This window comes from Myotis nattereri (genome assembly GCF_964212035.1).
Source record: "Myotis nattereri genome assembly, chromosome: 7".
Classification (NCBI taxonomy): Eukaryota; Metazoa; Chordata; class Mammalia; order Chiroptera; family Vespertilionidae; genus Myotis; species Myotis nattereri.
In genome coordinates, this window is record NC_138082.1 from 50,991,926 (window position 1) to 51,017,827 (window position 25,902).

The following is a 25,902-nucleotide window of genomic DNA, read 5'->3' on the forward strand; positions in this document are numbered from 1 at the left end:
AATTCACAATCACATTGCATTCTATTTCTTTTTTTAAATTCTATCTTCATTATTGAAAGTTTTACAGATGTCCTCTTTTACCCCGTATTAACCCCTCCAGTTTGCCCATGCCCCCTCCCCACCACCACCGCCCCTCCCGCCCCCCCGCCCCGGGCAAGGCCTTCATCGCACTATCATCTGTGCCCATGGGTTGTGTGTATATGCATATAAGTTCTTTGGTTAATATGTGCCCCCTCCACCTTTCCTCTGAGACTCCTGTCTGTTCCACGCTTCTATGCCTCTCTGCATTTTCTTTCATTGTATAAAAAATTGGTAGTATTAGATAAAATTATATATCAAATACATATATCTGCAATGAGAAATTCTTGAATAGTAAATGGAAAAACAATAAAAAGCAAAATGAGAATTGAAAAAAATTAGATTTTTAAAACCTCAATAAAAGTGACAGGAGGAACAAATAGACATGTAAACATTTGAGAGAAGAAGAAAGAGGTAAAACATAATAAGTTTATTCAGTGAGCGGCCCACAGCTCTGGCTGCATGCTGCTCTTGCCTGCAAAGCTAAAAAAGAGCAATGCTTGGCTCCACCTTTCACCAATTGAATTAGATCCTCTGGGCTGGTTTGTGTATCAGTGTTTGTTTAAAAGCTCTGCAAGTATAGTTCAAACATGCAGCCAGGTTTGAGAACCAATTGACTAGAGCAGTGGTTCTCAACCTGTGGGTCGCGACCCCTTTGGAGATCAAACGACCCTTTCACAGGGGTCGCCTAAGACCATCGGAAAACGCATTTATAATTACATATTGTTTTTGTGATTAATCACTATGCTTTAATTATGTTCAATTTGTAACAATGAAAATACATCCTGCATATTAGATATTTACATTATGATTCATAACAGTAGGAAAATTACAGTTATGAAGTAGCAACAAAAATAATTTTATGGTTGGAGGTCACCACAACATGAGGAATTGTATCAAAGGGTCGCGGCATTAGGAAGGTTGAGAACCACTGGACTAGAGGAAGGCAGAGAAAAATAAGAGAACCTAATGGGAGCTTATCTAGAGAAGTGAAAAGTAGCTGAGAAATGATGTCCAAAGTAATTGCTTTAAATGCTAATGAGTGAGCCCATGTTAACTAAAGAGACTATGCAAACACTTAAGAAAATAAAAAAATACATTCATGTCCATTTCTTTCTTGTTTGAACAAGCTGGTATTTATTCCATATTGTGTGAGCAGTTTTATATTTCAAATTGTTAATTCCCTACCCTTAAGTCTATCTGAAAGTTGATTCAGCTGCTTATGATATATTTTGCAAACTAACAGTACAAACAATAGTGCACACTTGGAAATAAGCATCCACAAACTTCAATTTGTAAAATCAGAGATACGCCCTTTTTTCATTCTGTGCCTTATGAATTGCTTCTTTGAAACTTGTTCTCAATAATAAAATAAGAGTGTCTATTGAAAAATAATCTTTGGCTGTCCAGGTCAGCCAGCTGGAAACAAAACATTGATTTCTAATTTTTGAAACTGCAATTGTGGAATATTCAGAGAAAAGGCAGCTCTGTAAACCAACACATTTGAAAAAGCCAAAATGCATTTAAAATGTATTTTCAGAAAGTGGTATTTCTCAAAAAAAAATAAAATAAAATGAATTAATCTAGAGGAATTAATAATTAATTTCATTTATTAAAAGGAATTCCTTTACCAAGGTGACTCAGCTTTTTCAACTCTTTAAGGAGACATTCACTGGGTTAACACCCCAGTTGTTTCCATGTTGGTTTCCCCACAGTCCTTCCCACAGCTGAGGATGACACAGTGGTAACCTTTAATAAAATAATCTTCTTTGTCCTTCAGAGCAGATTATATCCTAAAGTCTTTCCTCTAGAGAAATATCCTTCAATATTTCTACTTAACTATCCTTTCTTCATGACCTCTACCATTCTGTCCACCTGGTCAGTAAATGATCACTGTGTAAAAAGATCTATTAAATCTCAGGATGAGAATATCCACGTTCTGAAGCAGGAGGCTGGCACATCTGTGGTAAACATTAGCAATCCAATGGTATGTCTGAGGCTAGATTCATGATGGATGTCTGTGAAGCAGTGCTTGGATTCTCAAAGTGGGATTGCATTATTTACTTACATCTTACTTTTTTACACACAGCCCTTAGGTAGTCTGCAATGAGAATATAAGTAACAAACCAGTAAAATATTAATAAGAATGCTTTCTGACATTCTTCTGACAGAGAAGGTATGCTTTTTTGAAGAAGGGTCACCTTAAATTATTCAGTCAATGTAGAACAAAAATTTATTGTGCTATAACCATTCCCTCCACTAACATGGTGACAACTGTGAGAACTGACTTGATTCTTTGGGGAAAAGCATTCCAACTTGTTAGTCAAAGCATTTAGTACATTTGGAAAAGGAAAAGAGTGATGCCTGGGAGTAAATAAAAAGTGGCAGAGCACATCCGAACCATGATGCAGCTCTCTATGCAAATTAACACGAGAGTTAAGATGCACCACCAAAGCCACAATAATGACCTCTCTCTTAGACATTTGTTAGACATGTTGTTTACTTGGTGCCTTAAAATTACCCTGAGTCACTGTAAGACACATTTCTTTAAAATACCCATCAAATGCAGTCTAGTGGTGCCATGTGTCAGACAACAGTCTGTGAGATCAAATGAATCACAAAATAATACATGTTTTTCCCACCAATCCATATCCCTCAGAAAAGCTAAATTTAAGGAATTTTATGCATGACAACATACTTTCTACTTATTTACTTAATTTCTTCCTAAGTAAAAAATTTGAAGACTAAGTATTGAAGACAAAAAAGAGAACTTGATGTGGGAACTATTTGTACTTTCCAATTTAATTTTAGTTTTTGTAAGCCCAGAACTGCTCTAAAAAGAAAGTCTATTATTTGTATTTAAAGATGGGACACTTAGTCATAAAAACTTAACACACTTGTCAAATGGTACCAGGAATGTGAACAGAGCCAGCTTGCCCTGAGGAGACCCAACAGGGACAAGTCCAATACATCTTTGTCAATCCAGGCCTCGGCTTGAAGACCACCATTTGCAGAGCTCAACTCTGCATGAGGGTATGCTTGCTAATGCCAAACGAATGCAAGGCAGCCACTCCTGAGGGATTAGAGATGCTTTCAATCTTGGGATCTGCCCCAAAGCCTATACCTCACACCCATTTTTTTCTTTTTTTAGAGCACACCTATAAAAAGAGATCTCATTGAGTGCATAAAATTGCATACCAGAACCCTATCCATATGGACAAGAACATTTCTAGTAGAAAAAGGATAAACCAAAGCAACCAAAATAAATACATACATACATACATACATACATACATACATACATACATACATAGATACGTACATAAATAAGGGACACTTAAAGAATGAGTGGATCGAATGCCCTCGTGTTGGACAGGCAATTTTACCAAAATCCTGAGTTATCCATGTCCCTGAGGAGATAGTTGAGGTGGCACACCTGGAACACTGTAGGAACGTCAGAAGTTCCAGTTCCGTTTTCTGTAGCATCTCCTCCCTTCAGCTCTTCTTATGCTTCTCCTCATGACTGTGTCCTCCCCAGCAGGGTCTTACTTGCTAGTCCTCAGTCCTGGGAAGCACGGGAAAGACAAGCGCAGGTCTTGGCTCTCATTAGCAGTTTGGTTGCTGCCATCCCTGTCTGGGGGGAAATTACATCATGTAATTTCCTTTAACCTGTAGCATCCGGCCCTCCTTTAGCCTTCCAAGAACTGATCTCTGAACAGGGTCCCTCCTGCCTTTACATGCGGAAACCTCCCACCTTATATTCCTGCTGCAGTGAGTGTCATGCCGGGCGCCTAGATCAGGGCAATGCACACAGAGCCTTGCTCCAATGTTGGTGCCAATGACGTGCTCAGCCGCTAAAGGAAAACACAGACCCTCTGGGTACAGAATTCCAGTCACAGAAATAGATATTTTCATCTATTCTTTCCTTTAAAAGGTCCTATTTTGGGGGGGAATTAACCAACTGACTTGTCATCTTTCACTGAAAACGAGACAAAGTTTTGTCAGTGTTTTTGTTTTTAACTGCCATTTGGATAGAATTTCCCAGGTGAGAAGGTTTCTGATACTATAATTTCATGCAGAAATCGTGTATCAGACTTGAATATCTAGAGTTAGAAAGAATTCGAGGAATCGTTCTTTTCAGTAACCAACTTTCCAGCTTTGCTCTATTCAAGGCATTCCTATTGACTCATCATAAACACGGTTTACATTTAAAACTAGCAAGTCCCTAGTGCAGTAGAGGATTCTGCAGAGGAAGACAGCCTCTGGTAGGTATAGCACAGCCTGGCTCAGTCACATGATTAGTCAGCATTCAAGTACCCTTGTTGTTCAGAGCATGAGGTTATTGCCCTGCCTCAGGTAATTCCCATAAGGGATCAATGTTGGAGTCTACCTCATACAGAGAGCTAGAGCCTGGGCACTGGGCTCGAGTTTGAGAGATAAAGGACACACTACAAAAGAACTAGTCCATTTCCCTCCTCACTGTCTTTTACAAATGCAGACACTGATCATCAGAGGTGCTGAGTGTTCAATATGTCACAGCAAGTGTTGGCAAAGACAAGTCTAACATACATTTTACCTGAAGTGCAAGTCTCATTCCTTTTCTTCTGTTTTCCTTCCTTTCTTCCCTATATTTTCACTGAAACTTGTTTCTAAAAAAATGGGGCAGGGGATGTTACACTGTCACCGCCTCACAGTGATCCGATTCCCCAGCCCTATAACCATCTCTTGTGGGGCATGCTCGGTGGAGAAGGCCCCTCAGGGGCTGGGTTCTGGCTGGTGAAGAATCATGTGAGGGCTGAACATCTGCCCCACCTGAAGCCGGTGCGTTTACCACTAGCACTGATGTGAAGGCAGTGATTACAGCCACTCAACTCCGGGCTAGATCACACTCAATCCTTTGTATTTTAATCCCCAGAGGAGTGCAGGAAACTTGTCAAGTAAGCACCACCATCTTGAAGTAGCAAGTTTTACCTTAAGATCCCCATTCTCGAGTTCCTCAGGTTGCCAAGTGAAAAAGGCAATCGACTCAACACTCGGTTGTGTAAACAGTGCGCTGTCATTTTGATTACAGTCAGTAAACAGTCTGTGGTTGCCTGGAAAGAAATTGCCTAAAGCACAAGCACCAGCAAGCAGTAGGAGAAACATGGCCCAGGGCAACTCAGAGGGCTATTATGGCTGAAGCAAAACGGATGTGAGGGTAGGAATGCGGATCAAGGATTGATTATTGGGCTGCGAATGCTGTTTGCTTTCTATTTGTCATGATGCCAACTTATTTCAAAATAGAAAGCTTCCTATAAGTCTGTTGTATTCTAGTTTAAATGCCCTTTCTGCTCCACATGCTCATGCATTCACACACACAGATGTTTGCTCATGGACAAAGTAGCATTTTCACTGTAGTGTTTCTTTGTCCAAAATCCTATTACTTATGGACAAGAACAACAATCTGACCAAATAATACCGAGAATTAATCAATCTAGAGAGAGCTGCAGTGCTTTCTAGAGCATTTCAGACTAGGGGCTCACCTCCTTCCTTAATTCATGAATTTGTTTATGGGTTTGATCCCTTGGAGGAGGGTGAAGGAGTAGGAGAAAGGTGTAGAGTAGACCAGCACTCTTCAATAGAAATATGAGGCCAACATAGGTACTTAAAATTTCTAGATGCCAACTTGAAAAAAAGACAAAAGAAACGACATGCCCAAAACATTATCATTTCAAAATTTGGCACTAGCAAAATTTCAAGCCTTCAGCTACTGCACATGACGGTGGCTGCCAGGTTGAACTGCGCTGTTGTAGAATTAATTTTAAATAGTTGTATTCAACAGATACTTAATAATGCCTGTTTACTTCTAGGCTTATAGTCTACCCAGGAGAGACAGAAAATGAATAATCAACATAAATAAGCAAATTATCCTATATAATAAAGAGCTAATATGAAAGTGGCTGTCACACCCTTACTCCGTCAGGATGAAATGGATCAGACACTCAACACCAGGGAGAAAGGAATGGGGACCAGCCAGGCATAAATGAGCTTTCAAGAGAGGAACGGGGACCAGCCAGGCTGCGGCCTGGGGAGGGACAAGTCGCCCGCCCTGTGGTCCCGGGCGCCAGCGGCTGTGCCTACGCCTGCCACCCAGGAGAGGGACAAGCCACCCACCTCATGGTCCTGGGTGCCTGCAGCTGTGGCCCAGGCGAAGCCGCCCACCCACTGTCCCTTGTGGCTGCAGCTGTGGCCAGCCCACGTGAAGCCGGCCTGGGTCCTGGGTACCTGTGGCCAGCCTGAGGGAGGGAAGCCTGGGTCCCGGGTGTGGGGCGAGGCAGAGGCAGTTAGGGGCAATCAGGACAGCAGGGGAGCAGTTAGGGGCGATCTGGCAGGCAGGCAGGGAGTGGTTAGGAGCCAGTGGTCCTGGATTGCGAGAGGGAGTTGGACATCCTCCGAGAGGTTCTGGATCGGAGAGGGTGCAGGCCGGGCTGAGGGACCACCCCCCCCCCCCCCCGCACAAGTTTTGTGCACTTGGCCTCTAGTATACTACTTAATAAGGTGATAAGTGCTTTGGAAGCAATAGAGTGGGGTAAAAAGCTGAAAAAAAAGCACAGCAGGTGTCTTTTGAGAAGATAAACTCTTGCCAAGACTTGAAGGAGGTCAGGGAGTTAGGCATTCAGCTGTCTAGAAGAAGAGTGTTCCTGAGAGGTGGAACAGTGTATGTGTGCTTGGCTGGTGCAGAGTACAGCCAGAAGCCAACTGGGCTAGAGAGGAGTGAGAGAGGCAGGGAGCAGGAAGAGATGAATTTAGCTAGGGAACTGGAAGGCTGTATCATAAAGCCTTATAGGCAATTGGAAGGAGTTTGGCCTTTTCACTGGGTAGCCTCTGGGCTTCTGAGCAAGCAGCAAAAGAACATGATTTGATTTCTGTTTTCCCCAAATCACTCTGACTACTGGGTGAAATGAGGCTATATGGGAGTCAGGCTGGAAGGGAGACAGTGACGAAGCTGTCGCATGCTTCTGTGAAATCCTGCCATAAATCATTCCAAAGTTCCAGGTTTGGAGGAATTATACTACAGGACATTAAATGAATGAACAAATGAGGCAGGAGAAGCTATGATTGTCATCTTTGAGAATTCATAAAAATGAGAGCAATATACCCAGCTGGTGTGGCTGGGTGGTTGAGCCTCAGTCTCTGACCAAGAAGCTGAGGTTCAATTCCCAGTTGGGGCACAAGATGAGGCTGAGGGCTTGATCCTGAGTTGGGGTCATGTAGGAGGCAGCTGGTCAATGTTTCTATCTCCCTCTGCCTCCTCTCTGAAATCAATAAAATTATATATACACTAGAAGCCTGGTGCATGAAAATTCATGCACTGGAGGTGGGGGTCCCTCAGCCCGGCCTGCCCCCTCTCACACTCTGGGAGCCCTCAGAGGCAGGAAGCAACCTGGTGATCAAGAGAAGGTGATGCCCCCATTACACCTCTGCTGTTGCCAATGCCGGCAGTGCAAGCCTCGGCCGGCCCTGGTTACCTGAGCCTTGGGTGGCCCAGGGTGGCTGGGCAGCCACCATACAAGGTTTGCCTGTGCCTCAGTCCGGCCCTGGGCAGCTGGGGGGCTGAGGGGACTAGGGGACTCCGGAGGCAGGTGCTAAGGGGACTGGGCGCCGCCAACTGGTGGCTGTGGGTGCCACTATCTTTGAGGGCATGGCAGTCAATTAGCATATTCCCTCCTTATTGGCTGTGGGCGCCACCATCTTTGCAGTGGCGTGAGGGTCAATTAGCATATTCTCTCTTTATTAGATAGGAGATATATATATATATATGTATATATATATATACACACATATATATATATATATATATATATATATATATATATATATTTAAAACAAGAACAATATTACTAGCACATATGTTTCTAACTTCAGAAAACCTTTAATTCTGAACTCAATAAGCCAGTCATTGTCACAGTGTGGTCCTGGGCCAGTGGCAACAGCAGTATCTGTGTGCTTGTAGAAATGCAGAATTTGGGACCTCTCCCATATCTGCAGAATCAGCAACTCTGGGGTGAGACCTGACAAGCAGTGTTTTAACAAAAAGTCCTCCAGGTGATTCTGATGTTCAATTTTAGGGACCACTGCTTAAAAATGCGAATGGTGAAACTAGATGACCTGAAAGATTCATTTCAATGTTAAAACACTGGGCTTTCAAGTTCAAATTTTAACATTTATATTCTTTATAGCATTAAGTATAGGAGAAAAATGATTATGTATAAGAAGCATAGACTCATGCTTAAGAACAAATAAAATCTTTTAAATCACATATTTAGAGAAATTTGATTTTTAGTCATTATATCCCACCTTTTTATATAAAAAACTAGAGGCTCAGTGCACAAAATTCATGCACAGGTAGGGTCCCTAGTGGCTGCTGGCTGGGACCTTCCTTTATTCCACGCTGCCCCCTGGTAGTCAGCAGACATCATAGCAAGTGATCAAACTCCTGTTCGGTCGAACTCCTGAGGGGACACTTTGCATATTGGGCTTTTATATATATAGATCATATAAAGTGGTGCATTATTTAAAAAAAAAATTAATGCACAGTAGGAAGTTGAAGACAAAGAAAATGTAGAAAAGTGTAGATGATAACCCTTTAAAGACTGTGGGTTCATGAAGTTACTCTTCTAGAACGTACATTTTGCTCTGAGCCTCCTGGGTGCAACATTTTTAGAGTGAAGGCAGGAATGAATTTTATACAATGCAAAGAAAGGAATCTCAGATTTCCAGTTAACATGACCACCATGAAGCCTTTGATGCAAACTGATTTAGGAGAACATCTGGAGCACCCAGAGCAGTGGACAGATGGTTTGCTTCCTAGACAAACTTTCAGTATTCCACTGCATAACATCTTGGTGGTTTAGCCATTTGAAGTTATCTCCTTAATAAGGGCCTCAACCCAGATGAGCAGCTGGTAAGGTAAGACTATTTCAGACATTGCGACACCAACCGGCATTCCCACCCAGATGGAAGGCTGCCCCTTCCCCAGGGGCAACGCTGCGGGAACCTGCTGGGAAAGTCTGGGAGTTCCTCGGCCACAGCTGTGCGTCTGCTGCAGGCCTTGCACAGAGCCGAGTCCCCGGGGTTTTACAGCCGAGTGCATGACAGGATGGTTTTGAACTGGAAAATTCTGAAGCAGGTGCATCATGCTGTCAGCATAAAAGAAGATAAAATGGAATGAAAGGGCAAGAAAATAGCATAAATGGCCCCAAATAGTTAAAGGATAAATTAGAAAGACAAAATGATGGTTAAAAACAATGGAGCTGGAGTAAGACAAAAATGTAAGACCCTCTAGGGCAGTGGTTCTCAATCTCCTGGCCCTTTAAATACAATTCCTCATATTGTGACCAATCCATAAAATTATTTTCGTTGCAACTTAATAACTGTAATGTTGCTACTGTTATGAATCGTAATGTAAATATCTGATATGCAGGATGGTCTTAGGTGACCCCCGTGAAAGGGTCGTTCGACCCCCAAAGGGGTCGCGACCCACAGGTTGAGAACCTCTGGAACATTTGAAAGGATAAACTGTCAGGATAAAATAAAGTAACACAAAATAAACAGTTACATTCATCTCTTAAAAATTCAATTGTTGATATTAGTATTACAGTTAGCAGCATCAATAGTAAAAATAAAAATGGGTAAAGAAAAATAAAGTTAAAACATTTTGTCCAAGGTTCTCTAGTGACACCCACCCTTTTCAGAGTGGCCTCTGTCATGCTCTTTGAGCTGTCACTTCCTCACTTGTGGCATGAACTTCCCCTTGATTTCCGAATGCTGAAATTCCATGAAGGTAATTTCAGAGGCACCCTCTCCATTTGGGGAAATTCTCTAGTTCCAAAACTTGTATTAGATAATCTGAAAGTAAAGTTTCTGAACCATTTTATCTCACCACTTTTTAAATGGGATTGACTGAGTTTGATTTTAACCATCAGGAGAAGATTTATTAGATTAAACCTTGTATGGTCTTTTTTTTTTTTTTTTTTTTTTTTTTGGTAAAATCAAATTTAAGACATCTGTTAAGCAATGTTATGTAGTGTCCCTAATGCTATGTCCTAAGCAAAATTTCTTGCTTCAGTTTAGTTCTCAGAGAAAGTTTGTCTTTTTATATACAGCCTTTAGGAATTGTTTGTTTGTTTTAATTGTGATGCTTTTAAAAAACATGTTTTTATTGATTTTTAGAGAGAGAGGAAGAGAAAGGGATAGAGATATGGAAACATCAATGAGAGAATATGATCATTGCTTGGCTGCCTCCTGCATGCCCCTACTGGGGATTGAGCCCCCAACCCAGGCATGTGCCCTGACCAGGAATGGAACCTGTGGCTTCTTGGTTCCTGGGTCGCTGCTTAACCACTGAGCCACATAAGCAGGGCAGGAATTGTTTTTGTTTTGTTTTTCTAAAATAGAAAAGAAAATATAATAAAAATAAAAGCCTTGTGATCTGGCGCGCTTCCACTTGTTCTTACTGGGAACATTAGAGCTGAATCCCAGCCTCGACTGTGTAAAGCACCCATCTCATATTTCCAGGAACCTCTACTCTTTTCTTTCAGAGCAGTCTTCTCAAATTGTAACCCATGTGCCACCTGCACCAGATTCAATGAGGAAGTTTGTTTAAAATGCAAATTCTTGGGTCTTGTCCCACACCAACTTTCTCGGAGTCTCCAGAGATTGAACCCAAAAATCTGATTCTTTAACAAATAGCCCAAGTGTAGCTCAGAACTGCTTTTAAGAATCCCGATTGTTAACTCAAGACATGCAGTTTTATATGATGGTTAATCTGTAAGCCATGGGCTGCTTTTAAAGAGCTAGAAATCTTACTGAGACATATGCAACTTGAAATAAGAGGCCTAAAGTAGATCATGAGGCCATCCGCAGAACTCAGCTATTTCCCATGGATTCTTGGAATTGGAAAAAAAAATCTCTCCCATTTGGAGCCCAGGCCATAAGCTATATTTTTCTGATCTGCGAATCACTGATTTTCAATGAGCTCACCGATGCTCAGTTTTAGGGACCACCGCTTGAAAACGCGAATGGTGAAACCTGATGACCTGAAAGATTCATTTCAATGTCGAAACACTGGGCTTCCAAGTGTTTTCATCGTCGGAATAAGCACGAGGACACGGGCAGAGGAGAACCTTTGGGGATGCTTTCTCCAACTGTACTCTCCTGCTCTCCCTTCTCTCAGTCCCTCTTTGATGTTCAGCCTTCCTTACCTCCTCCCCCTCCATGTCCCCATACTTTGGTTATTTAGCATTATGCTCATTACATATGTCAGGCTGGAGACCAAGCTATGTAAAACCCAGTTACGGGTGTGCTGTGAAGAGAAGGGAAGTAACATTTACTAACCTGTGGCTGTGAAGGAGAGGGAACTAACATTTATTAAAAGGCTATACATTTATTTAATAATGTAATGCTTTATACTCTAATGCATGGGTCTGTTTGATGGGTATTATTAGAATTATTATCATTTTATAGAAAATGATAACTATAATACTGTTGTTACTATTATTTTCACCTCCAATACTATTAAAACCTCCAGCTTTTATGGAAAACCTACTTTATACCAGGTACTGTGCAAGTGTCTTTACATATGCGTGTATAATCTCATTTAATTCTAACACCAGCCCTATTTTTCTGGGTATTAAAATCCCCATTAACAGATGGGAAACTAAAAAGTAGATTGGTTAGGCAACATGTTCAGTGTCACACAGCTAGTGAATGGCAGAGCCAGGTCTGTGTTACTACAAAGTGAAAGGTAAGGGAGGAGAGGCAGGCCCAGATCATAAAGGCACTTGCACACTTTGTTACACTGACTATAAATCACTGATGGACAGATTTTTAATAGTGGTAGGATACATGTTTTAGAAAAATCACTCTGATGACAGATTCAAGAAATGATTGGTGGCTTAGGAGTGAGTTCTCATCAGGAGTCAAAGATTTTTTTTAAAAATATGTATAAAATAAAAAAAGTGAGATTTAATATTTTTTTGTCATAGTAAATTATAAAAGAAAATTTATTGGTGAGAATCCATAACCAGTTAGGGTTATGGGCATTGTATAAGTGAATTAAATAAATATTGTTTTACACATCAATTGCTGATTTTAAAATTACTTATATTCTCCTTTGAAATAGTCACCAGTTTAACTGGGCTAAGCCATTCCCAATGGTTATATCTGATAGGAATATAACATCAGATGGTTATACTGAAATGGATATTATGCCTCGGTTTAGTATGCTGGTTTTTTCACCTTTGCTTGTACAAAGCTTACTCTTAGAAGTCACTGAATATAGTTTATCGGTCTTACCTTACTCATATTATCATATAGGGTTTTAGGTAGAGAGGAAGAGGCGTTGAAAAGGAACTAAAACACTGTAACCGCATACTTCACTGGTCTGCTTCTTTGGTCTTTCTGGCATTTGAAGAAAAGAAACAAAGGGGAAGTAAAGAGGGGAGATGGGGGGGGGGGGGAGTAGGAGGTGACGAACAGGAGGATACTCTGGACTCCAGCGTGCCTTCAGGAAGAGTTCCTGCATCGGGGCCAGCGGAGGAAGGCGAGCCCACCCGACCCAGGACTCCGGCCTGGTCCCTGGCCCCAGCCCTCCTTGAGCAGCCCAGGGCGCACTGCTTACAAGCCTCAAGCAACCTGCTTGGCCTCAGTCCTACTTTCTCCATCTAGGGCTCTGCGTAAACCAAGTATGAAAACCCAGAGCCAGAGCCGGAGCACGCAGTCCAGTCAAATACCCAAGATGCTGGACTAACCTCACCTGTGCTCCCTTTCTACACAGATCCTGGAACAAGGAAGCTGACACCAAGCCTCATCAGCGTTCCTCGGAGACAAGATACCTGTCAAGGAGGACTGGCAGAGTGGCTTACTGGGGTACAAACACAGAATCTCTTCTAGGGATAGTGTACGACAAATGAGATAATTCCCAGAAGTGGCCTGGAGCTCTCCGGAAAAAGGTACTGTGAAGGTGCTTAAACTACTAGTGGGCATAGATTTGTGTTTGTGGAAAGCAAACTAAAGTCTCTATTAGCTAACAAGGACAGTCAGAGCAGAACAAAAAGGCAAGCGTAGCGAGGGACATGGCAGAGATGATCTCAGGGAATGGAACGAAGCCAAAGGCTCCTGATGGGAGAAAGAGACGAATCCAACTTTTTATTTTGTTTTCTTTTTAAGAAAGACATCATCCTGTATACTTAGTAAATAACCCAGGATTGTACTTGCATTTTATTATCTTTATTTGGCAACTGGATCCATAGCTCACCATTTTGCATGGAGTGAAAGATATCCAAATATGCGGTTAGTATTTGGTTGTAAGCTGGCTTCTGAACTGGCCAAGTTTTTGAACCAACAAGGAGTATTATTTGTTTGGTGTATCAGCTGTTGCTCACTCGAAAAGCTGTCTAAAATGGTCTTAGTCAAGAAGAATGTTTATTGAATGTAACAAGCAGTGCAGAGGTGGTTTGGGTCCAAGAGCTGAGTGTCCATCCAGAGCCCATGGGTAGAGCTGTCTCTGTGATCTGCCGCCCTCAGTGTGTCAGCTTTGCCCTCAGAATGTCATCCCTTCTGATTGTAAGTTGGAGTAATGCCACATATCATATCCCAGAGGATTCCGTCTCCATGGTCTCTTTCTTAGCAGTGAAGAAGCCTTTCACAGACACCCACATGGTGGACTTCTCACCTCTTGTTGGCCAGAATTGGACCACATGCCTATTCTTAACCAATGATTAGCACGGAGCTTGGAGGAGGTATCTGAAGTGGAATGAATATTGGGGAGTTGAACAGACAATTTCATTTTGCAAACATACAGGAGAAAAAAATCAGAACAAATAGTTCTGACTTGTCTATAATTATGTTGGCCTAATAGTTGCTATTAGTTAGCAGTTGTCTCTCTAAGCTTATAAGAACAAAGTCACAGGGAACTTCATCTCCTGGAAGCTAATTATTTCCGAGGTAAAAATTGAAGATGGAGATGAGTTCATGCTTTCATACAGCTATTTCTTTCCAGGGGCATGACACTGAGTCCAGGTAGAGAAAAGCAGATATAGATTCCCTTATTAAACACTGCTGCCACAGCTGCTCCCATGAGCTGCCAGCACCGGCCCTGCTCGCACCCGCTGCTGACCTGGAGCGACTGGGGCCAGCGCTGTCAGTGGGTAGGAGCAGTGGCTGATGCCCCAATCGCCCCTCAGGAGCAAGGGCAGGTGGAGAAGTCCTCAGGGGCGATCATAGTCAGCAGCTTCTGCTCGCAATGACAGCTCTGAGTGATCAGGACCTGCGTTGGGCGCCAGCAGTGGGAGCGAGTGCCAAGTGGGACCGCAACCCATGGGAGCAAAGAACTTTCAGTAAGCACCAGAGGCTCATTCCATGACAGCAACTGGCACCCTGCCTTGGTCTGGCGCCCCTGCTCACTTGCTCCATCATGCTGCTGCAGCCAATGCCCACCATGTTCCGTGCTCTGCCGCCCGCTGCTGACGCCCGCCATGTTCTGTGCATGTCCCCTAGTGGTCAGTGCACATCATAGCGACTGGTTGTTCGGTTGTTCTGTCATTCAGTCTATTTGCATATTAGGGTTTTATATAGAGAGATTAGCAAGTCAATAAATAATATTTATGTCTGGACAGTCATATGTTTAGCTAATAGGAAAGGAACAAGGGTAGTGAAAGTCTAGATTGAATTTGAATTTGGCCATGGAATTGTGCTTTCTTTGCTATACTTACTTTCTCAATAGTTTATTCAGACTAGGAGGAATGCTGAATTCTTTGACACCACACTGACAACAAGAGGTACATTATATAGGAGAAAGTGGCCTAGGCTTTTAATTTACTTCTAGACAACTCCAATGTGCTGAACATACATATGAACATGAATATATTAGAAGTGGATTTTATTTTTGTTATTAATTCATTCATGTTTGTTTTATCTTCTATATTAAAACAAAGGTGAGGATTATATTGCTATATTTCTTAGGTTGCACCACCCCATTCATAACATGGGGCTCTATACATAGCAACCACCCAATATAGCAGCTGACTTATCCTAATTCAATTTCAGAAAAGATAAACTAAACATATCATTTTGTAGGCTATTTCCTGAACCAACTGGGTTTAAATCCTGGCTCCTTGACTTATTACTTTTGTAACATTGATAAGTTATCTAACCTACCTGCATCTTAATTTTTTGATCTGTAAAATGAGAATAATAATACCAACCTCATAAGTTAATAAGGGTGATTAAGTAAGTTAATATTCATAAATTATATAACAGAATGTCTGATACATAGTAATTATTCAATGGTTTTTATATATTATTATTTAATCTTCAAAGCCACCTAGTTAGCTAGGTACACCAACCTGGCATTACTTCAAAACTTTTGAAATATTAAAAATAATATTAAATTTTGCTTTGGAAGAATGATCAATGGTTATCATAATGTGCTGAGTGCTCTCGGTATGCCTGCAATAATATATGATGCTCTTGGTCACATGCTTCCTGAGAACATATGCTAAATACTAATACCTGATAATCATAAACCAAAATGAAAATTCCTTTTGAAAAAATTAATAACTTTTTTCTATAGGAGGGTGATTAATTAGTTCATCCTTTTAGATTATGTCCTTCTTATAATAGTCTCTTTTGTTGATACCAAGAAAACACAGCATTCTTGCCCCAGTAATTGACCCAGACTTTTCCTGAAAACTCACCCTCTCTCCATCAAGAACACTAGATATTTTTCCCTAATCTTTCAAGTTGTATGACACAGAGCAACTTTCCATTCTTGAAGATGGCAAATTTACAGCCTGTGACATAAATTTGTTTCCATGGTAACAGACCAGAACTAATTGATTTTGTCTGTAACAAAATCATCAAAACTGAGAGAGAGAGAGAGAGAGAGAGAGAGAGAGAGAGAGAGAGAGAGAGAGACTGTTGATACTATCAGGTTATAGAATAATACAATTCATCAAACTGACATTATAGAAAATTCAACAAGATGTGAACTCATGGTCTATATAACCAATAATAAAAAATAAATAAACTTTCATTTTTGCCCCAGTAATGCCACAGCATATCCAAATGTTTACTGTGCCATTTTGTTTTGTTTTCCAGATTCTGATTCATTAACAAATATGACTTCATATAGTTTCAGAAGCTTATGTTAGCGTCATAGCATACAGATGTGTGAGCCTAGAAAACAGAATTGAACTATATATAACTATTTTTTCTGCAGTTATTTATATACAGCTTAGATCTTTACAATCAAATCACACAATTGTAAGATTCAAGAAAAAAGTGTCAAGTATAATAGGAAAAGTCAGTTAAGAATAGAACGTGTGGAAAATGTTTTGCCTCAGAGCAATAATTTTTATTTGTCAGTAGACATTTCAGTGAAGATGACTTAGCTTCTCTGTGCCTGCATCTCATTTACTTTAAAGTCAGGGAGTTGGACTAACTGTCAAATCCGATGTATGCCTCTTCATTAGCATCTTGGAAATTCCTCCTTTGGCATCCATATAACTGCTCTGACTTCTTTGTCTAATATCTTGGGTTCCCTCTCCTTAAAAATTGGTAGTCACAGGAGTCCTGCCTCTTCATCTTTCCAATTTTTATCCTAGACAATGTAATGCGTACTCTTAGCTTCAGTTTCAACCATTGATTCTTAATATTTTCCCAGCCCAGATGGCTTTCCTGAGTCTCAGACCCCTATTTTAATTAGACACCCAGTTGTCTCACAGGCATCTCAAGTTAAATAAATCCCAAACAGAATTTATTATCATGCCCTACAAACCTCCACTTCTCTGTTGGGTTAATGACAATCTGGGAATGAGCTTGTAGTTCTTCCTTCTCCCTCTCTCAGATCAAGTCATCACAAAATCTCAATAGTTTTCTCTCTCCTTCTTGTGCCTTGAAAACAGTTCCCTGGCTGTGGTTTGTTTTCTCTCTGACTTATTGATGACCTACTATCTTCTAGGCACCGTGCTCACCCTCTAGGTGCATTTTGTCAGTTATATACATTAACTCTAAAGTATGTGCTGTTAATATCTCCAGATAATGCAGATAGTGTGCAGACAGGTAACCTAAAGAGTAAAGGATAAAAACAGTTGCCTGAGACCACACCGCTAAAGCGCAGCAGAACCAGGGCTTGAATACCTTTCTGGTCGCCAAGGCTCTGTCCTTAGAGATTTGGTCAAAATTTCTTGCCCTATTCTTTAGACTACTGGTGTCCATCGACTTCCTTCCTGGGCAGCTGTTCTCAAAAGGTGGTTTGCAGGCAACTGGGGTGGGGGTGAGGGATGGTTCCTGAATCCCTTTTGGGGGGACTATGAGGTCCAAATTATTTTCTTAATAATACCAAGATGGCATGTGCCTTTTCCCACTGTTTTGGTATTTGCACTGATACTGCCAAAGTCCTGGTGTAAAACTGCTAAAGGCTTAGCAAGAATCAAGGCAGCAGCATTGAACTGAAGTAGTCCAGGTGCCAGTTCATGTAAGAACATCTTTGATGAAGCAGTATTACTAATTTTATTAATAATATCAAGCCTAAAGAACACATAGTTTTAATATTCTGTATAATGAAATGGGAAGAATACAGAAAGCATTTCTGCTGCATACAGAAGCACATGATTGCCTCAAGGAAAAGCACTTGTCTGATTGTGAGTCAGGAGCTGAATGAGCCACTCCTATCTTTTCATGGAACACCATTTTCCCTGAAAGAAGAGCTGACAAACTATGGTTATTCAGACTCAGGTATGAGGCAGCTATTTTCTCAGAAAGTGAACAAAGGATAAGCCTTTCACTTCAGGACAAGCAAATGACAGCATTTGTTGACAGTGAAAACTGGAACTTTCAAGTGGAAATTGGAATTTTGGAAAACTTTTACCTGCCCCCACGAGCTTGACAGCCTCCCGATGCGTTATCACTTTTCTCATGAGTTCAGTGATGATATTAACAAATGTGAGTTTTTGAATGTTATATAATGAAATTTGTCAAAATATAGAACATATGCATAATAATGTGCCAATATTTTCTAAATTACTCATGCATGATGGGATGAAATCCCTGCAAAGGGCAAGATCAATTAAAATTCATTAATATAGTTTCAGGTTCCATTTTTTATTAATTGTATTTTTTGTATTTTTTTCTTTAAGGTATTACATATGTGCCCTTATCCCCCTATTGCCCTCCACCCCACCCGCCCCCGCTTGTGCCCTCACCCCCGCCCCCTAGTGTCTGTGTCCTTTGGTTAGGCTTATATGAATGCATACAAGTCCTTTGGTTGATCTCTCCCCCTCCCCACCACCCTCCACTGCTTTACCTATGAGGTTTGATGGTCTGATCGATGCTTTTCTGTCTCTGGATCTGTTTTTGCTCATCAGTTTCTGTTGTTCATTATAGTCCACAAGTGAGTGATATTTACCTTTCTCCAACTGACTTATTTTGTTTAGCATAATGCTCTCCAGTTCCATCCATGCTGTTGCAGATGGTAGGAATTCCTTCTTTTTTTCACAGCAGCATAGTGTTCCATTGTGTAGATGTACCACTGTTTTTTAATCCATTCATCTGCTGATGGGCATTAGGCTGTTTCCAAATCTTAGCTATTGCAAATTGTGCTACTATGAACATAGGGATGCATATATCTTTTCTGACTGGTATTTCTAGTTTCTTGGGATATATTCCTAGAAGTGGGATCACTGGGTCAAATGGGAGTTCCATTTTTAGTTTTTTGAGGAAACTCCATACTGTCTTCCATAGTGGCTGCACCAGTCTGCATTCCCACCAGCAGTGCAGGAGTGTTCCTTTTTCTCCGCATCCTCTCCAGCACTTGTCATTTGCTGATTTGTTGATGATAGCCATTCTTACAGGTGTGAGATGGTACCTCATTGTCATTTTAATTTGCATCTCTCGGATGATTAGTGACTTTGAGCATGTTTTCATATGTCTCTTGGCCTTCCTTCTGTCCTCTTTCGAAAAGTATCTATTCAGGTCCGTTGCCCATTTTTTGATTGGATTGTTTATCTTCCTTTTGTTAAGTTGTATGAGTTCCCTGTAAATGTTGGAGATTAAACCCTTATTGGAGATAACATTGGCAAATATTTTCTCCCATGCAGTGGGCTTTCTTGTTTTGTTGATGGTTTCTTTTACTGTGCAGAAGCTTTTTAATATGATGTAGTCCCATGTATTTATCTTCTCTTTAGTTTCTATTGCCCTAGGAGCTGTATCGGTGAAGAAATTGCTTCGGCATATGTCTGAGATTTTGCTGCCTGTGGAATCCTCTAAGATTTTTATGGTTTCCCATCTTACATTTAAGTCCTTTATCCATTTTGAGTTTACTTTTGTATATGGTGTAAGTTGGTGGTCTAGTTTCATTTTTTTTTGCATGTATCTGTCCAGGTTTCATTTTGAAACTAATTTTTTTTTTTAAAAAAACCCTGCCATTTGTAGTTTTAGTGTTTATCCAAGAAGAATATCACAATTTTCTGAAAAGGCAATTAACTTAAAATTCTTAAAATTCTGATTTTTCCAGCCACGAATTTTCTTAATTTGCTTTGATAAAAACAGCATACCTCAACAGATTGAAGTCAGAAACAGATATAAGAATCCCAGGTTCCATTCCGGTCAAGGGCACATGCCTGGGCTGCAGGCTGGATCCCTAGTGCAGGGCCTGCAGGAGGCAGCTGATAAATGATCCTGTCTCATCACTGATGTTTCCATCTCTCTCTGCCTTCCTCTCTGAAATAAATAAGAATATATATTTTTTTAAAAAAAGAATCTAGCTGTATTTCATTAAGCCAGACAATGAGGAGATTTACCCAAATATAAAACAAATTCATTCTCACTCAATTCTTTTCATTTGGGTTAATATAGTTATTGTCACTAAACATTTGTTTTACTAGTATATGTAAACATACAATAGTTTACTATTAAGTTAATTAATAAAAGTTGTAACATTTTTCTTTTAATTTTGAATATGGTAAACATGGGGAGACAAGCCCCCCATAAACAAAAGCTCTTTGAGGTCACTGATGATTTTAAGAGTATAAAGGGATTCTGAAACCAAACTTTTGAAACCCGATGTTCTAAGGTTACTTCCTACTTGTCTACACTTCAAACTGCCACCATCTTTCTAATCTTTAAATTGATCATGTCACTCCCCACCCCTGGCTTACCTTAGTGTTCTGTACAAGACCTTTAGTAATCTATATCCTGCCTAACTTTCTAGTCCTTCCTCTTTCTACTCCCTTTTGGGCAGGTTAGTCTCCATGCATAATAAATTCCTTAGAGTACCGCCCAGACTCTCCATGCTCTTTGTTATTTCTAGATCCATGTACATGCTGTCTCCCTGCTTAGATGTCTCTACAAATAGGTCTTTCTACTAGCCCTCCCCCAAATACCACCACCACCACATCTATTTGGTCAAATCCCAAGTAGTCTACAAAACCTACCTCAGAGAAACTTGCATGAACCACACCCCTCCCTCCCTTCCCTCCCTTGGCAGAAGAAATTGTTCCCTTTTATGGAGGGCAGACAATAGCCAGCTACATATAATTGCATTAATGTCATTTGCATAAATATCTGTCTCTCCCAAGAGATGGCCAGCTCCCTAAAGGCAGGGACCACAGGTGTGTACTCCAAGAACAGTACTGATGCATGATAGTCTCCCAGTAAGTATTTCCTGAATTATCCTAATTCCCTTCCAGGTTTGAAATTCTGTGGTCCATCCCTATAACAGGATAATTTGAACCACAATCTTTTTATTGATTAATAGAGGGATGCTTTTGCTTGACTCACACACATTCACACATAGAGACACTAGTGTTAATCTAAGAGATCATCTCAGATCTTTTTTATTCTTATCTTTTTTTGTCCTTGCAAGGACAGTTCTGGAGAAAATTTGGCATATTAAATTTGATGTATTTTAATAAATTATAATGCACATATATTCATTAATAATATATATTCCACGCCAAGACATCGGCAGGAATTAATTTTTAAAAGTCTGCTCTATTAGAAATATAACATTATGTAAGAGTTTTGTATAATAAGATCACAAGGAACCAAAGAGAAGAAAAATTTTAAAGTAGAATTCAAATTAAAATAGAACTTCCAAAGAACTAGGAGAGGTTTCTAAACAGCAAAGCTGCAGGTGGGGCCACCGGAAACTCTACTCCTTGTAATCTTTAATGTCTCAGCCTATCCAAATAGTTCCCCTTGCAGAGGAAAAGCAGAGTTGGGGACTGGCCTGGCTTCTCAGGATGTAAGAGATAAGAGGATAGGAATTTTAAAAAGACTTCTTTACTATCTTTCGACCAAGACTCAGACTCTTTATTCTAGTCTTGATAAGTGAACATGAGGTATAGAACTATTTATTTTTAAATCAATATTCATGATTTTGTGATGGTCCTTGTTCTATGATATTTCAAAGAAATCAGGATCATCTCCAAAGATTATTGAAAGATTTCCACATTAAATGCTTTTAGCCTAATTTCATTTTAAAACTTAGCAACCAGGAGAGTCCAATTAAATGAGTATAATTAATTATTTCTTTGTGGCAAAGTGCTGCCACATATATGATAAGGCACTTCAATGGCACTGAGGTTGAGGAAGGTTAAATGACACAGGCAAACGGTTAGTGATAGACTCAGTGCTAACCCAGATCTCCCATTCTGATTGCTACATGTTTACCATTCCATTGTCAATAAAGAAACCAAAATCATTGCTCAAATACAAAAGCAACCTTTCTTTTCCCCTAAGAAAGCAACCATGTTTCATAGAAACTTCTTAAGACAGGTTTGCCATGCTGTTCCATTTTCATTGAACACTTGAGAAGAAACTTACCCACTCAGTTCATGACAGGCGATGAGAGAATCACGCATCTCTGGGTATTTAAGACTTGTAGTTAAGGGCAAACTCCTTCCATACTTGAAAGTATACAGGCTGTGATTATTCCACACAGCCTCGAGCTGGATCAATTATGTGCCCATCAAAACTGACATGATATAGAAGAAAACATTGATTCTGCTGTAAATTAATAGTTGACTGTTTTTGAGTAAAACAGAATAACTATTCTCAAACCTTCTGATTTACATTCACATCCCACTTAATGAAGTACAAAAAAAAAAAAAAAGCCTTACCGCGCCTCAAATCAGAAGGTCTTTTTCAGAACTAGTGGGGAAAATGACACAATTTTTTGTATAAAAATCTAATATTTTATAACTTATTTAGTATGCAGGGGATATAATAATGTCATATTATAAAAACAAATTCCATGAAAAAAAACTATTAAAATCATTTTTTGTCATTAGAACAGACTAGGGAACCAGTAATCCAGATTTAAACTCAAAAAATGATATAAACCTATACAACTTTTCTTACGTTACTATAAGATCCAGCGTTTCTCACTGTCTATAAGTTCAGTATGTGCAACAAACTGCTAAGAATTAGAAAGCCACTGAGGGATAAACGACTATGGAGACTGGACTAGTGCGGAGGCCAGGGCTGGGTGGGCGGATGGGGACAGGGAAAATGTGACAGACGACTTTGATGACTACTTTGAGGCCGTGGTTTTAGATCATTCTACAAGACGACTGATGCACTCATATTTTGTTATTGTTTCTGTTTTCTATCTTGACTGTTAAAATGTGATTTTTTTGGCACAATGCAAAATAACTATTAACTTACTTTTCAAAATTTATGTCGCTGATTTCCTGTATTTTGAACAGTTGTGTCACATTTCCAGCAGACACAATGCTTCCCCCTTCCCCAGGAAACTGAGCAAGGCGACTCCACATGTCTGCCTTCTCTCCTTTCCTCTCGCAGCCAGGTGGCAGGCATGTGTGAATGCACCCCCTCCACCCCGTGCTCTTCACTTTCCAGCCCATTCCTGGAGCTCTGTGGTCAGCTGTGGTTCCAGCAAATCAAGACCTTACTTAAACAAGAGTGACTTGAATCGTAAAAATGCTTGAAACCGCAACAGGAGTAATGGCTGGAGAGACTGGGGATAATTAGATTATGATCGCTGACACTAAAATAGTGTTTACTAATTCCAGAAACTATTCTAAACACTTCATGTAAATTCATTCATTTATTCCTTATAATAACCTGGGAGGTCAGTTCTCTTATTCCTTTTTATGGATGAAGGCTGATGCACTGAGGGGTTACATTTTACAAAGTCATGTAGCTCACAAGTGGTAGAGCCAGGATTTAGAACAAAAGGTTCTAGCTCCATATTCCATGCTTTTTAATTTTTTTTAATTTTTTAAATTGGTTTCAGAGAGGAAGGGAGAGGGAGAGAGAGGTGGAAACATCAATTATGAGAGAGAATCATTGATCGACTGCCTCCTGCATGCTCCACACTGGGGATCAAGCCCACAACCGAGCATGTGTCCAGACAGGGAATCAAATCATGACCTCCTGGTTCATAGGTCGATGCTCAACCATTGAGCCATGCCAGCCAGGCCATATTCCATGCTTTTAACCACTATACCAAATGAAAGATTCAGGAAGCATCTGAAAATTGTCTTAGAATAGTTAAAGAGCAGCAGATTAGAAAATGAAATAAACATGCAGGGTTGGACAAAAGTAGGATCACAGTTCTGAGTATGCAAAACGCAGTGTTATTAGTTATTAATTAGAGGCTCGGTGTACAAAAATTTGTGCACTCGGGGGGAGGAGCGGGGAGGAAGGGAGGTTGTCCCTCAGTCTGGCCTGTGTCCTCTTGCAGCCCAGGAGCCCTTGGGAGATGTCCACTTGCAAGCTTAGGCCTGTTCCCTGGAGGATAGGGCCTAAGCTGGCAGTCAGAAACCTTAGCGCTGCTGAGAAGGTGGGAGAGGCTCCTGCCACACTGCTGTGTTTGCAGCCTTCAGCCTGGCTTGTGGCTGAGCAGAGCTCCCCCTGTGGGAGCACACTGACCACCAGGGGGCAGCTCCTGCGTTGAGCATCTGCCCCCTGGTGGTCGTTCCAGGTTGTGCTGCCGTTAGGGTCAATTTGCATGTTACCCTTTTATTATATAGTATTACTAGAGGCCCAATGTATGAAATTTGTGCACTTAGGGGGGTCCCTCAACCCAGCCTGCACCCTCTTGCAGTCTGAGACCCCTCGGGGGATGTCTGCCTGCTGGCTTAGGTCTGATTCCCCCCAAGGCGCAGCTCCTGTGTTGAGCATCTGCCCCCTGATGGTCACATCATAGCGACCAGTCGTTCCACCGTTTGGTCAATTTGCATATTAGGGTTTTATTACATAGGATTGTATTCTTTTCCATAAGAACAACTGTAAACCTACCTTCCCCCCTTCTCCTGCCGTATTCTGCATTGCCTCAGAACATGCCCCAGAAGGATCCAAAAGGAAAAGCTAAAAGGAAACAAAGTCTTGACTTCCCTGTACTTGCTGCTGGTCAGACCTCCCCTGGAGAACCAGTGATGAAGGATGCTGATGACTAGAACAGGGGTTGGGTTACGCAAAACTTCTTTCCTATCCTGAGATTCTATGAGTCAACCTATAATATTGTCTTTTCTTCAATATGTCTTTATTTGGAGAGTAAGATGTGATAAAAGGAGAGGTGAGAGAAATATGAGTCCTTAAGCATTTTATTAACAAGCATTACTCTTTTTACCAAAAGTACACTATATTTTGGCTCAGAACAGAGTTTCGATAGACTTCTAAAGTTGGCTTATTAAAAATTTTAGATTGAATTATGATGTGTCCGAGTTAAAATTTGTAGTGCGGTACTTTTAAAAAATTACTAGAAGGAACATTAAATAACATCTTGGATGATTTTCTTAATCCCTCTCATTCATTTGCTTTCCTAACTCTCATTCATTTTTGTTTGTTTACAGGCAATTCTTATGCAAGAAGCTACACGTGATTAAATGTGCAGGATGAAAAGATGGCACAGGCACTGCTGGTACCCCCGGGACCTGAGAGCTTCCGCCTTTTCACTAGAGATTCCCTTGCTGCTATCGAAAAACGTGCTGCAGAAGAGAAAGCCAAGAACCCCAAGAGAGAACAAGACAATGATGATGAGAACAAACCAAAGCCAAATGGTGACTTGGAAGCTGGGAAAAACCTTCCATTTATTTATGGAGACATCCCTCCTGGGATGGTGTCAGAGCCCCTGGAGGACCTGGACCCGTACTACATCAGTAAGAAAGTGAGTGCTGATTCTGTGCTTCTGAAAGTTCAGTTATGCTTCCAAAGTTAAGTCTTTTATTAAACACTCAACATTAATGGGCTTTTCTCAGGCTCATATACATGCTGCACCACATACTGTTCAAATTTGATTCTGTAAGAAGCAGAAATGCTCATAAGAAATGAAGTCAAGATTTGGCTCCAGTGGAGAGAAGTGAAGAGATGGACCATGTCTGCAATGTCCCAGCAATTGAGATAGAATTAAACTGGCATTAGCAAAGCAAAGTATCTGTTATTGTCGACATACTTAAGCAGATGGCACACTAGCACCTATCACCCGAGGATCTTGTTAAATACAGATTCTGATTCTGTAGACCAGGGGTGGGGCCAGAGATCCCGCATTTCTAAGGTGCCACCGAGTGAGACTCATGCGGCTCGTACATGGGACACACTTTGAGCAGCAAGTTTTAGAATGCTTTATTTAAAGCCACCACACAAAATTAAATGCTTAAACAATTCTTTTCTTCTGCCTTTTAAACTAGTTTCATAGAAGGTGGCAATGAGAATATATTCCTAGATTCCTAAAAGTAATTTATTCCAGCACATTTCTATAAAAATTTTGAAATTTAGTTGCTGGATTATTACACACGATGATGAGAGTGAGACATC

General features: G+C 40.7%; 1 protein-coding gene across 1 annotated transcript in view; it reads left to right on the top strand.

Annotated features, from left to right (window-relative positions):
• The window catches only part of LOC308522727 (sodium channel protein type 3 subunit alpha-like), a gene marked incomplete at its 3' end in the record, with an annotated part of 110,076 nt that overhangs the window by 6,114 nt on the left and 78,060 nt on the right, over positions 1 to 25,902 (top strand). Inside the window, 2 exon segments of the mRNA XM_081096285.1 lie at positions 12,896 to 13,070; positions 24,942 to 25,255. Coding sequence (XP_080952411.1) covers positions 24,992 to 25,255 — 264 coding nt within the window. The 5' untranslated portion in view covers positions 12,896 to 13,070; positions 24,942 to 24,991.